Source organism: Silene latifolia, chromosome 2 (assembly GCF_048544455.1).
Source record: "Silene latifolia isolate original U9 population chromosome 2, ASM4854445v1, whole genome shotgun sequence".
NCBI lineage: Eukaryota > Viridiplantae > Streptophyta > Magnoliopsida > Caryophyllales > Caryophyllaceae > Silene > Silene latifolia.
This window is the reverse complement of record NC_133527.1, coordinates 180,311,191-180,326,193: the sequence shown is the minus strand read 5'-3', so window position 1 is coordinate 180,326,193 and position 15,003 is coordinate 180,311,191. Positions and strand designations below refer to the sequence as shown.

At 37.5% G+C, this 15,003-nt stretch overlaps 2 protein-coding genes and 1 long non-coding RNA gene across 3 annotated transcripts; 1 reads left to right on the top strand and 2 right to left on the bottom strand.

Moving 5' to 3' along the window:
- The first annotated feature begins 136 nt into the window (after nt 1–136).
- Nucleotides 137–10,958, top strand: LOC141643539 (casein kinase II subunit alpha-2). Its single transcript, XM_074452738.1, has 10 exons — nt 137–419; nt 1,618–1,747; nt 1,876–2,070; nt 3,497–3,654; nt 7,754–7,844; nt 7,922–7,987; nt 10,079–10,161; nt 10,305–10,368; nt 10,464–10,532; nt 10,621–10,958. Exons 1-10 carry the CDS (start codon nt 334–336, stop codon nt 10,678–10,680), a joined length of 1,002 nt encoding a protein of 333 aa, XP_074308839.1. The 5' UTR covers nt 137–333; the 3' UTR covers nt 10,681–10,958.
- Nucleotides 10,959–11,649: 691 nt separating this feature from the next.
- Nucleotides 11,650–11,855, bottom strand: LOC141643541 (uncharacterized). Its single transcript, XR_012543724.1, has 2 exons — nt 11,755–11,855; nt 11,650–11,708 (listed from the first exon to the last, which is right to left on the bottom strand). It is a non-coding gene; the product is annotated as an uncharacterized LOC141643541 (long non-coding RNA).
- A 44-nt stretch (nt 11,856–11,899) lies between these two features.
- On the bottom strand, nt 11,900–14,204 carry LOC141643540 (uncharacterized protein At2g23090). The gene is made up of 3 exons (XM_074452739.1): nt 13,943–14,204; nt 13,613–13,653; nt 11,900–12,229 (listed from the first exon to the last, which is right to left on the bottom strand). The coding sequence occupies exons 1-3, from the start codon at nt 14,013–14,015 to the stop codon at nt 12,110–12,112; spliced, it is 234 nt and encodes a 77-aa protein (XP_074308840.1). The 5' UTR covers nt 14,016–14,204; the 3' UTR covers nt 11,900–12,109.
- Between the last annotated feature and the right edge of the window lie 799 nt (nt 14,205–15,003).

Here is a 15,003-nt window from a genome sequence, read left to right as displayed (position 1 = left end):
AAGTAGATAGGTAAACAAATGCAAAATACCTAAGAAATGGGAAACTAAGTTTAATATTTGACTGTTTTTATTTAAGAGGATATTTCCGTGTCACTAATTTGAAAAAAAAAAAGTTAAAAATGAATTTAGAGTAAAAAAATTAATTTTAGAAATATTCCAAACCACAACACTTGTCTCTCCTCTTCTCCTCGTTCACCAGTCTCTTTTTCTCTCACACTCCTCCGTCGGCTCATCTCAGTCGACGCACTCGCCAACGATCACCGGAACCCTAATCTTCTGCAACTCTTACGTGGCCGCCGCCGCCGCCGCTTCCGATCGCCGAGAAAATATACGATGTCAAAAGCTAGGGTTTATACCGATGTCAATGTTCTTCGCCCAAAAGAGTATTCCGATTACGAATCTCTCACCGTTCAATGGGGGTATATCATCAATTCTTCTTACTGTACTGTAATATCCTGATTTAAAGTAATTTTTAGCATTTTGCCGATGTTTTGTCATTGATTATTATGCATTTTTATGTTATGTTATTGATTTTGTTAATTTTTTTGTGGTTGTTCTATGATTTATCGCGTTTCGATGTATGAACTGAAATATTTAGAACTTGAATTTGAGGAAGCAGGTGAGTTAAAAGTAGTGGAGGTTTGTTATGAGATTAGAGGAAATGGAGTATTGATAGATGATAGGTTCGAGGTTGAATTTTGGGTTACGGAGAATTAGATTTGATTACAATTGATCTAGCATGAGGTATTACAATTGGCACCTTCTTTCGGTTTAAATATCTCAATCATAGGCCATTTATAGTTGATCAGAAGCTGCCGGTTTCTTACGGACCTAGATATCTGTACAAAACTGGCTGAAATTTTGGCACAAACTTGTTAAATTTGCTGATATCAGGTCCTTCATATTTTGAAGTGATATTTGTGGATGTTTGGTCGCTGATATTGCTGTGGTAGATTTCTAGGTGAAAAGTGGTGGATGTTTGTTACCGAGATTGAGGAAATTGAGTATTGGTAGATGATAGTTTTGAGGTTGAATTTCGGGTTACGGAGTAGTAGATTTGATTACAATTTAGCGTGAGGGATTACAATTGGCATGCTCTTTCAGTTTAAATATCTCAATCACAGCCTCACAGGCCATATAGTTATCAGAAGCTGCCGGTTTTTCAGACTTGGATATCTGTATAAAACTGGCTGGAATTTTGGTGCAAGCTTGTTGAATCTGCTGATATCAGCTCCTTCGTAGGTTTGAAGTGTATTTGTGGATTTTCGGTCGCTGATAGGCGCCATCTGTAATTTTCACCTTTTTTTTTTGTTTAGTTGTCTTCTTTTGTAGCACGGTTGTTGATTGGGGAAGGGGATGTTAATATAGAATGGAGAATTCCAGCCTTTTGACTTATGCTCTTTTAGCTTTTATTCTAGCACGTACTTTTGTTCATGGTGCTATTCTATGTTTGAGATTGGTTTCTTAGTGGAAAACGAGCTTGGACCGAAATGGTGTATTTTTGTTTTAAAAGCTTTTGGATTGAAGATGTTCTTGCATTTTGTTATTACTTTATATTTCCTGGATTAGTGATTTACAAGTCTATTGCGTCTTAGTGACCTTGTGCTCATTTCTTAGTGATCAAGATGATTATGAAGTTGTGCGAAAGATTGGAAGGGGTAAATACAGTGAGGTTTTTGAAGGAATAAACGTTAACAGCAATGACCGATGTGTTATCAAAATCCTCAAGCCTGTCAAGAAGAAGAAGGTGAACACAGTTGTTCGCGATAATTTATTCTATTACCTGTTTTACACTCCTTGTATCTTTGATGCAATAATTGATAACTTGTGAATGCATACTTTAAGCTAATTTTCTACGGTAATTTATTTTGACAGATCAAAAGAGAAATAAAAATTCTTCAGAACCTGTGTGGGGGACCAAATATAGTGAAGTTGTATGATATCGTCAGAGATCAGCATTCTAAGACCCCAAGCTTGATTTTTGAGTACGTCAACAGTACAGATTTCAAAGTGTTGTACCCAACATTATCGGATTATGACATACGCTACTACATATATGAGCTCCTGAAGGTTGGCTTTTTATTGTTCTATATCTGCTTCTATGATGAATTTTGTTTCTCTCCATGGTAATTGAGTCTTTCATTATATTTTAGTGCTGACTAGGCTTGCTTTGACCAAGACCCACCGAGTGCACTGTTTTCTGTTGTTTTTATTATTTTGATCTCAAACATTTGTCTTTGCAATGCACATATTAGTTTAACCCTGTAGCTCAGAGGTGAACGTGTCTTAAACTAAATCAAGACAGGAGAAAATAGTATAATACTGTAATGTCAGCAAGCATTTAGTCAAAACTAACTTCATGTTTCGATAAATTTCATTTCTGTGACATTTCTGTTATACAGTCAGCATTGTATATTCAAACTGCTAACGTGGTATTTTGAGGGTGATTTTGTAAGGCCTGTCAGAGTGTAACAGGATGATGAGGCTAACTTTTCCTGTCATATGATGTCTATGGATTAGTTTTAGTGGTGACCAAGCCTCTTTTTCCGTTCATCTACCAGCTAGAGATGAGTTTTAGTGATGGTCACGACTCATGTCCCTCTTTATATTTATCTACCAGCTAGGTCATAGTTTAGCTTTCATATGCCAAATTTTATTGAAATTATTGTACATGAGCAGACTAGCAGAGTTATACACTATGAGTCGGGAGTCTGGGACATGTTAAGTCCGACATGGTGTTTGGTGTTCTTCGTTTTCAACCTTTGCACACAAACCCAACTTATTTGTAAAATACTTGGAGCTATCTTGCTCACTGTGTTCATAAATATATTAAACCTGATTACATATATTGTATAGTGTTAAATTAGTATATGACATGGTGTCTAGGAAAAACAATCCACAAAATTCCTATAAGTTTGATGTTACTTCTGAATTCTGATTGACAGTCCCATGTACCCGTAAGAAGATTTATTTTTCTCTTCGTTTCAATTGTGCCTTTGCCTCTCTCTTGTTTCTCTACTCTGTATATTTTGTTTAGGAATCAAACACGATCATTATGTATATTTTTCTGCTTTTGCCTTTCTATTCTTGCTTTTATTGACACTGGTTAAAACTAACCCAAAAAGATGTCAAAAAAGTTTCAATGTCTTGTCTGATTTTTGCGGTGTCACACACACGTGCTTTGTAATGTCACGTGGAGCTGTATTGGAGACACGGCATGCCAAAGTCACATATATCTTATAAATCTCTTTATATTAATGAAATAGTGAAGCTTGTTCACTGAAATAGAGGGAGAAGTACCAATCGAGTTTTTTGAATTTGCAAAGAGAAGTTAAGTTATTGGCCTTTACTATGTAATACTTATATGCTTCTATATTTTATTAGATGGCCCTGGGTTGCTCATATAACGCCAACACAAATTTAATATATGTGACAAAAATAAACTTTGTGCCTTTTTTTTTCCCCTCACTTCTAAAGTGCTATGGTTTAATGATAGGCTTTAGATTACTGTCATTCACAAGGAATAATGCATCGAGATGTTAAGCCTCACAATGTCATGATAGACCATGAGTTGAGGAAACTACGGTTAATAGACTGGGGTCTTGCTGAGTTCTATCATCCAGGCAAGGAGTATAATGTTCGTGTGGCTTCAAGGTGAGTACTTAATTTTGAGTAAACTACATATAGTCATTAGATATCATTTTATTATTGTTAGACTAATAACTATCCTTCACGCACTTCAGTTATTTTTAGGTCATTTGAATACAACAACAACAACATCAGAGCCTTAATCCCAAAATGATTTGGGGTCGGCTGACATGAATCATCCTTTCGAACCGTCCATGGGTGAACGCACGCCTCAAAATGCGACTAAAAAAAGGGAAGATGAAAAACAAAAAGGGAGAACGAAAATGTAATGTAAAGTCAAGGTGAATTAAGGGGTTTTAAAATCGAATTCCGTCTTTCTTTTATAAAAACTTAAAATTTAAATCGAGGGAAAAGATTAAAACGATTTTTAAAAACCGAAATAGAGTTAAGGATCCGGAAAATCTATAAGAAAGTGGTTGTTGAAAAAGTGTGTAATAAAGGAGAGAAAAATAAATAAATTAATTTCTTTAAATCAAATAAATAAAAAAACACTAAATCTGTCAAAAAAATATCAAATACTAAAAATCCACATGTATCCTTTCCCTCCATTGTGCCCTCTCTGTCACCATACTCTCCTCAAGCCCCAGAACTCTCATATCGTGCTCTATCACTCTCAACCATGTCTGTCTCGGTCTTCCTCTGCCTCTAGGGACCTTTTCTGTTCCCCAAGTCTCTAGCCTCCTAATCAAAAGCGTCCATGGGTCTCCTTCTCACATGGCCAAACCATCTTAGTCGGTTTTCCATCATCTTGTCCTCTATTGGCGCCACTTTTACCTTTTCCTTAATCACCTCATTCCTTAACCGATCTTTCCTTGTATGTCCGCACATCCACCTCAACATGCGCATCTCCGCCACACTTATCTTTTGAATGTGACAATGTTTCACGGCCCAACACTCGGAGCCGTAAAGTAGGGCAGGCCTAATTGCCGTGCGATAAAATTTTCCCTTTAATCTTTGGGGCATATCTTTATCGCATAGAAACCCTGAAGCACTCTTCCATTTCAACCCATCTTTTTGAATAATAGATCCTAAATATCTGAAGAAATCCGAACCCTCAACAACATTCCCATCGAAAATAATACTCCCCGCCTCTGTCGATCTCAACCCCGCCACCTTAGTGAACTGACACCTCAAATACTCAGTCTTACTCCCTCGGCACCAACCCACGAGTCTCTAAAGTCTGCCTCCACAATTCCAACTTTCTCTCCACCCCCTCTTTTGTCTCATCAATCAACACAATATCATCAGCAAACATCATACACCAAGGGATGTCGTCCTGAATATCCCTTGTCAACTCATCCATAACTATAGCAAAGAGAAAAGGACTAAGTGCGGAGCCTTGATGCACCCCAATGGTAATAGGAAATTTTTCCGTTCTCCCAACATTAGTGCGAACACTTGCACTAGCCCCCTCATACATGTCCTTTATGAGGTCAATATATTTTCGCGACACACCCTTTCTCGCCAAAGCCCACCAAAGTACTTCTCTTGGTACCCTATCATATGCCTTTTCCAAGTCAATAAAAACCATATGCAAATCCTTCTTCTTGTCCCGATGGTATTCCATCAACTGTCTCATGATAAAAATCGCATCCATAGTCGATCTCCCGGGCATAAATCCAAATTGGTTTTCCGAGATGTCTACATATCTCCTAAGCCTTTGCTCGATTACCCGCTCCCACAACTTCATTGTATGACTCATAAGTTTAATTCCCCGATAATTGGAACACTCTTGGACATCACCTTTGTTCTTGTACAAAGGGACAAGAGTGCTTTTCCTCCAAGCCGATGGCATCTTGTTGCTCCTCCAAATCTTGTTGAAGAGCATGGTTACCCATTCAATCCCTTTCTCCCGAAGCACCTCCAGGACTTCTATGGGTATACCATCCGGTCCCTCTGCTTTCTTTGACCCCATCTTCCTTAACGCCTTTCTAACTTCACTCTTTTGTATTCTACGCACAAATTCCCGATTAACCATGCTTGGTGTTACCTCTACATCCCCAAAACCTTGTTCTTGATGTCCATTGAATAAATTATCAAAGTAAGAACTCCATCTAGCCTTTATCTCGTTATCCTAAACCAGAACCTTGTCGTCCATATCTTTCACACACCTAACTCTCCCAATATCTCTCGTCTTTCGGTCTCTTATGCGAGCCAGTTTATAGATATCCTTCTTTCCTTCTCTCGTGTCCAACCTCGCATACACTTCTTGGTTAACTTTTGCCCTCGCATCCCGTACGGCCTTTTTAGCGGCTCGTCTAGCCTCCTTGTACTTTTCAAAGTTCTCATCACTCATGCATTTCCCCAGAACCTTATAGCATTCACGTTTAGTCTTTATCGCTTGTCTCACCACATCGTTCCACCAAGATGTGTCCTTACTTGATGGTCTATTCCCTTTAGATTCCCCTAACACCTCCCTCGCCAAATCCTTCACAACATGCTCCAATTTATCCCACGTTGCATCAATATCTTTCTCTTCGCAATCCGACCAAATATCGCTACTTCCAACCTTATCCAAAAACGCTTGTTGGTTTCCCCCTTGTAGCTTCCACCACTTGATCCGTGCCTCACCGATTATCTTTCTCTTCCTCAAGTCTCTCTTACCCCGAAAATCAAGAACCACTAGTCTATGTTGTGTTGTGGCACTTTCCCCGGGTATGACCTTGCAATTGGTGTACTCTTTCCTCCACACATTCCTTACCAAAAGGAAGTCAATTTGACTAGCATTACCTCCACTTCTATAAGTCACCAAATGAGAATGTCTTTTCTCGAACCAAGTGTTCATTATACCCAAGTCATATGCCAAAGCAAAATCCAATATGTCACTTCCTGCTTCATTTCTCTCCCCGAACCCAAAACCCCCATGAATGTTCTCAAAGCCAACTCGACTAGTACCCACATGCCCATTGAGGTCCCCACCAATGATCAATTTCTCTCCAATAGGGACTCGTTCTACAACCTCTTCCAAATCTTCCCAGAAGGCTCGTCGAAAAGAAGCATCCAAACCTACTTATAACCGTCACCACCTCATCCCCGACTACAAGCTTAATACTCATAATCCTATCACTCTTTCTCGATACTTCTACCACATCATCAATGTAATCTTTATCAATGACAATACCCACTCCATTACGACTTTTGTCTTTACCCGTGTACCAAAGCTTATAACCCCAAGGCGCTATCACCCTTGCTTTATCTCCGACCCACTTTGCCTCTTGTAGACACATTATATGCACTCTCCTCCTTTTCATAACCTCCCCTACCTCGGCTAATCTCCCAAAAAGAGCCAACATTCCAAGTACCAAACCGTAACCTACTACCCTTCCTAAAGTCATGTCCTGATTTCTTTACCCGCTCTTGACCATGCTTCCTAGATCCAAACCTATTTGACACCACACCCATACTTCGAGGTGGCGCGCCGCTTTTGGGCGACGACCTAACAACCCTTGCATATTTTTCACTACACCCGGGTCTAGAAGATGTAGCGCACCCTTGCCTATTTGACACCACCCCCAGATGTAAAGATGGCGCGTCGCTTCCGGGCGACGACCTAGCAACCCTCACATACTTTTCACTACACCCGGGTCTAAGAAGTGCAGCGCGTCGCTTCTGAGGAGACGCCCCAACGATGTTCAAATTCCGATTCATGTCCATAAAATGTGACTTAAGTTTTGATGCTGGCTGCCACATACCTACCGCAACCCTCCTCCTTTATCCGGGCTTGGGACCGGCAGCGAATGCCCGAAAACACTCACCGGCGGAGTTTACTCTTTTTTAGGTCATTTGAATAAATATATAATTTAATGTTCGTGTGGCTCCAACCCTCCTCTAGACAATCATACGCCTTTTACTGCCTGAGCAAAACTTGGTCAGTTATTGACTTGTCATTTGGTGACCTTGAGGTCCCAAGTTCAGACCTCAACTGAAGCATTTCAACCTTCCCCCCCCCCGGCCTTTCTAAACTAACTGATTGACCTCAGAATATCACAACAATGTTTTTACCGCAAAGGTTAATGGTATCATATTAGTTCTATTCTCGTCATAGAGGGTAATTTGATACGTCATACATAATCACTGTAATATTGAAGTCTCTTGTTCATCGCAGATACTTTAAAGGACCTGAACTTCTTGTGGACTTACAAGACTATGACTACTCTTTGGACATGTGGAGTCTTGGTTGCATGTTTGCTGGAATGGTGAGCTGCAATATATTGTTCCTTATGTTCAAAAGTTCCATCTGTAAATTACTCAATATGTTCTATCTATTATGCAGATTTTTCGAAAGGAACCGTTCTTTTATGGACATGACAACCATGATCAACTTGTTAAAATTGCGAAGGTATATTTTCTATGCCTTATAATGGATTAGGAGGTGCATGACCAAAAAGGGTTGTATCTTCAATCTTCATGCATGTTTGTTTATGACAGCTCTATCTGATATACTTCTTGACTAATCAATTATGTTTGCAACGAAGAGCTGCTTCTGCTGCATACTCTTTTTTGTTTGGATGTTTAATGAGAGTCCCTCTGGATCTACCTTATCTCCTCATTTGGCTTTTGATAATCAAAGTTTGCGCCGAGGGGAAGCCCTGGGTACTATACATATAGCTGTTAAGACCCTCATAGATATACTTGTAGAGTAGTTGTATTTGCTGCATACTCTTTATTTGCCTGGATATGCAATGACAGCCCTCTGAATCCAAGTTATCTCCCCATTTGGCTTTTGGACATCAAAGTTTGAAAACTTTTATTGTAAATATGTTAACAAAAATATAATAAATTATAGGGTTGTTTAATAAGAATACTCTAAACTATTCGAGTACTTCTCAAAATACTACGTACTTTAAATTAACTAACAATACAACCAACTATAACACCCATCCCCATCTAATAGAATTGCTCCCTTATTAACCTGGAGTAGCAGGTATAACTTAGGCGGGACCCACTTTTTCCCTTGTTCCCAATTTCATCTTCCCCCCTTTTTAACAATTTACAAGGTATACAGTTTATCTCCAAAAAAATAATTAACAACATAAACTGCTCTTTTTTCAATTCAAATTCTCTCTCTCACCTCCGTCTAAAGATAAAACATCAACTACTATCTTTTTTTTCTTTTTCCTTTTTTACCCAGTTTATTAGTGAGCTCCCTTCTTTGGACATCCAATCCATGCTCAAAGAACTGAAAATTGGACAAAGTAGCAGATTTTGCTGAAGACTTCCATACCGATCCGCATTGTTCATACAAGCAAAAGATTTGCAAACCTGAACTCCACAAAATGGTTTGCGATCTCCGATAGCTCAAATCACTTTAATGGCGTCTTAAAAAATGAAGTAGGGTCATTAATGGTGTTAGAAAAAGAAGGGTAAAAGGAAGGTAAATAGCAAGATTCAGTGTAGTCTTATTGATTTATCATCATATTAACTAATTGGTCCAAAACAAAACAATCATAGTTAAATCGTGGCTCTTTGTGACTTCTCAGCACAAAACATAAAGGATAAATTTACCATATTTGTAGTTGGATTTTGCAAGGAAGGGATGTGATCATGTGTAGAAAATAAAGCCATACACGTAAGTTGATGAATTAGAAGATAAGGTCTGAGCTTCTGATTAATTTATGAGCCAACGACATTGATGGATTCCATGGTTGACCTATTGTCTCAAGTATTTGGGGAGAGAGGAATTGATATTGTAATTAGATTGAATTTGGGAATAAGATGTGATTTGGGGATTTTGATGATTATGTTGAATTGACTGATAGACGGCTGTTGAGCCAAGGAGGCAAGGAGTGCAGAAAATGAGTAAAATAGTCTAATAAAGTCAGACAGAGAAGGGTGAAAATGAATGCAACCGGTGATACAGGTCACCCTTCCACTTGTTTCATTCATAGAAAAGGGTTTGATAGTTGGTTATATTGGTAGTTAATTTAAAGTACAAAGTATTTTGAGAAACACCCAAATAGTATAGATTTCTATTAAATAACCCTAAATTATAATATGCTCGTAAATTTACATGTGTTATAAAAAAACTTCACAAATTGTATTACTGTAAACCAAAAAGCATATTATTGCTAGAAATATTGTCGAAGTGTCAGGGAGTACATTTTTTGCTTCTAAATGAGTGATTATTGGAGGAATGATATGTGGGCAAGTACAAACAAATGTTTAGGACAACCTAAACTGGAGAGGTGATTAACATTTGTCGAGGCAAGTTGGGATGGGTTCCACAAACACAGCTTTATGTATCCTTACATTGCGTTTTTAGTGCTTTCTCTAGTACGAGACCAACATCTTTTGCTTTTGCTGTGAATTATTGTCATGTGGGTGCAATGTGGTAATGTTTTTTTTTTTTTTGTGTGTGTGTGTGTGTGTGTGTGTGTGTGTGTGTGTGTGTGTGTTTTGTGAATTGATATAATATTTGATGTGATTTCAGGTTCTTGGCACAGATGAATTGAACACTTATCTGAATAAATATCATCTAGAGCTTCTCCCTGAACTTGATGCTCTTGTTGGGAGGTACTCGAGGAATTTTTTACACATTTCTTATATATTTCCATATTCTTTCCGAAAGAGTTCAAATTTCTTATCAGAGTCTTATGTGAGACATGTTGATTTTGTGCTGTCTGTTTGCTGAATCCTAACTCTCACTATAACTGCAGGCACAGTAGAAAACCGTGGTCAAGATTTATTAATGCAGATAATCAGCATTTAGTTTCCCCAGAGGTAATGCACATATAGTCATATACGTTGTTGTTAATCTTTGGTTGGTTCCTTCAGTTTGTAGGTTGTGACCTTTTTTAGCCGTATATCTGCTGCAGGCTCTCGATTTTCTTGATAAACTCCTTCGTTATGACCATCAGGATAGGCTAACAGCAAAAGAAGCAATGGTGAGTTATTATAGAAGGACCGCTAACTTGTACAAAGTTGCACTTCCATTCTGTGTTGACCGCTCACAGCTAAGCATTTTTTTTGTAGGCACATCCATATTTCTCTCAAGTTAGAGCTGCTGAGAGTAGCAGAATGCGGACACAATAGCTGTTTCCGTGATATGCATTCCTCAAGTATTTTTAGGCCTTTGTGTGTCTGCTTGAGGTAGGTCGTACCTATCTTAACATCGCCGCTACTTCAAGCATTATATAGACCAGCTATGATGTAGCCGAAGTTTTCTTGCAAAATGCTATTGCCATTCATATGTGCAATATTTTTCATTGGAATCCCATGTGGTTTGGGACAAATGATCATCAGAGTGTAACTTTTTCAGGTTTTAAACTTGACTAATGCATTGCAATTTGGTAAGGTTGCCATCCTTGTCTCGATTCCCTGTATGATAACCTAACCTAAAATCCTTTTTTTGAACGTCTGTTTAGAAGTGCTGTACTCGGACTTTAATGCTGTCTGAACAAAGAAATGCTGTCTACACATCCATATATTTGGAAAAATGACAACTCATGCAACTTCCAAATATTCTGTGCAACCATGCTTCGATTTTTGGGCACATCCAATATACATGTCATCATACTCTACTACCCAGCGTTAAGTTGTTTCCAAATTTTGCTCCTTTGATCAACCGATCAAACAGCTGATGAAGGGGATGAATGCGATGCTCTTTAGAGCAATTTTGTTTCCTTCTGTAAGAGATTCTAGGGCATATGTTTTGTGAAAAGGCTACTAGTCTGAATTTTGTCGGCCTTCCAGGGGGTAAACTTGCATAATGTTCAGGACCACAAGGGAATTGTCTTTTGAAGAAGCATTAATATCTGAAGTTTTCAACAGAGTAAACCTAAACTCGTTTCCTGTACCTCATGAAGGCACAAGAGTACCGGACAAAAGAAACCCGATGTGGTCACAACTTTAGGCTAGGCAATGTATTATCTTTTGGTAATTTGGCTGAATGCAACCTTAAGTAACCTTGCGTTCAATCACAACACGTACATTGCACTATGATCTAATGGTCCTAAATCTCGTAATCCTCACACGTAACTGATTGATGAGGCTGAGGAGGAATAATAATGAAATAAAATTGAGATTTTGATCATGGTTTGGAATTTCAAATACCAAAGATACTATTCTCTTACAGTCAGTTTAATTCATTAGTCAATTCATTTTCACTTGACCAGTTCAACTCGGACAGTTACAATCCAAAAGAACCGGGTATTAGTCCTGTTCCTGTTTTATCACCATCTTTATAAAGTATTATCCTTGTGCTCACGCCAGCAGTGAAGAGCCTGAAGACGATTAAAAATGAGCACAAGAATTACGATAGTGACATGCCAAAGCAACGTCTCAAGATCTTATAAGAGCAGTTTGAACTTTTATACCCACGACATTGGGTTCAGACAATTACAAATTAAGCAGCAACTTTCACAAGGATACATAGTTTATTTAGAAAAGAGAGGTTTTACACAATCACATAAAACTAGATCAACCACGACTGATTATACCATCAATTCCAGCACATGAAAGGTCAATTCTTCAAGTGAGGAAAACATGCGTAGATATCGTGTTTTGGGTGCTTCGCATCGGCGTGCTCTCGACATTTCACTTCAGTAGTAGTGCAGATGAATGTCTGCATGCATACCTTGCACTGCACTCAACATTCACAGTCAGTACACACACCAACAATTATGGGTACCTCAAAATATATCAATTATTAAAATCCTCGAAAACAAGAGCACCGAATAAAAACAGATTCGTAAGTTCACCAATAAGATAAGATCCACATTACATCCGAGGGAGCCAAAGGATTAGGCAAATGGTAATCTCATAAAGTAACACAAGCCAGCTATCAACCATAGTGTATAAGATGGCAATGAATGACGGTAAAAATAATAAAAGGAAATAGGAGTAAGATTGCAGATCATAAAATTACACGCCAATTCTGAAAGACTGCAAATAGATCGATGAGATGTTCTCCAGTAAGACTGCATCACTTGTAAATCAAAAAGTTGTTGCAACAGTAAATTGATCAGATTTCAGTTTACTTGAAGGTGTAGAGCTCCTCAGCCACAAGCATCTCATTCCCCCCCCCCCCCCAAACTAAAATGTACTACTAACAACATCGACAATAGTTAATATCTCATTTCCACCCCAAACCTCCTACTAGTAGAGGAACAAGTTACCTAATGTACCCATTTGGTGTTGTAGACTTGTAGCAATGAAAAGAGAGGTATTGTTTGTATTTAGCTTGGCGAATTTCTAACATTTCTACTACAAACATAACGAAAACTATACCAAACGAACACTAATCCAAAATATGAGATGTAGGCGACATCAATGCATCATTATCCATATTAGTGCCTTTCTATAAGGATTTATCAGACAAATTATGTCCAAATAAGGTTGTGAATACTTAAAATTATGTCCAGATAAGGCTGCGATATCGTAATTACTACCCTGTTAAGTGTAAGAGACCGGCCTACAAACAAGTGAGGTTCCATCGTAAAACCAATTGGTGATAGGAGTAGTAGCCCACCTACTTATAAACTAGTCCCTTCACTCATTTTCTACCAATGTGGGACAATGCCTCTTAACACACATGGGAAGAGACCTCAACACACACTTAAATGCAGACACTAGATCAACCAGTAACCCCGACGGCGAGATAAGTATCAATTTAGTGGCATCTAGTTGGTCAATGTTTATTGAATGAGGGGTCCAGAAATAATCCTAGTCTCTTCATTTGAAACAAGTGAATACTATATTGACTTTACTACCAACTAGAGTCTCACAAAGAATATAAAAGATAAACAAATGATTGAGACGGGTGAGTACTATGCGTACAATTTGGGTTCTTGTCATTTGGAGGCTGAACCCAGGTTTAAAACAAGGTCTCTCAAATCCATTAAACAACCCGATTCACTTAACATGCAAATTTAGCATTGGTTGCACATCCACCATGAAATTAGCTCAAAACCGCGAAAAAAACACATACACATGCAACATAGCGATAAATTAGGGACAAAAATACCTGAATGTTCAGAGCTTTCTTGTTAACTTCTAGTTGACTACCTGCAATCACATCAACCCAACAATCACTTCACAACTTAGCAAATTTGCCGATGTTTCATTTAATTGTATACATTTTTTAGAATAATATGACAAATTATTTAGCACCACAATTTCGCCAAATTGCCTGCCGTTTCATTTAATTGTATACATTTTTCAGAATCATCCGGACATATTATTTCGGAAAAAAATATACAATCAAATGGAACAGACGAAAATAACATTCTGACAAAATTCAGAAATTTCAAAAAAATAAAATAAAAGGAAAAACAGAAAGAGGGAAGAAAAGAACCTTTAGAACCCTTATTCTTCTCCAAGTTCCTCTCACGAGCCATCTTAGATTTCTGAGCATTGCCTCCACCCATGGTTTTTAGTGGGGATTGATTATTCGATCGACAGATCAAATAAAAACCCTAATTATTTAGGAGGTAATTTGGGGGAAAAAAGATATAGAAAGAGAGTTTTCTAGAATAGATAGATTATGGGAATTGTTGGAAGGGGTCATTAATAAAGGAAAGAGGAGGTGGACACGCTTATTCGAATGTGCCACTCCAACTGTCCCAACACTTCCGCAACTTCTACACACTTTTGTGTCTTTTTTTTTTTTTTTTACATAAAATGACAAGTATATCTGTTTTAAAATTAAATCAGCTCGAGTAGGACATCCACAATAGATGAACCTCTAAGGCCCTATTCTTTTGGACTGAAACGGTCTAATCTAAACTGAACTAAACTTATAGGATCTCAATCGAATCAACTTATAGGAATCGAATCGAACTTATATGAATCGAATCGAATCGAACTTATAGGATCTCGAATCGAATCGAACTTATTGGATCTCGAATCAACTTATAAGGGTCCTGATCGAACTTACACGATCCTAATTTAAATTAACTTAAATTAATTTAACTTAAACATTATTATTATTATTATTATTATTATTATTGTTCTTTTATTATTATTATTATTATTATTATTATTATTATTATTATTATTATTATAAAAATACGCAAACTTTTAGTGAGATTAAACAAAAAATTTACATGAAATTAGTGGGTAGCTAAGAGAGAACACTGATAAGAAAATATAATCTAAAACACAAGGTTAAATAATAACATTTTTTCGCTTTATATACATTGGTTTGTTCATACATTATACTACGTTTACATTACGATAAAAAATAATGACAAGAATGATAATTTTATTTTGAAAATAATAATGTATATATGTATCGAATAATTAATAATGTCAAGTATTTTTGCGTCGATTTTAAAAAAAATACTCTGTATATTACTTTTCTAAACTGAATTTATAGGATCTGAACTTATAGGATCTGAACTGAACTGGACTTAT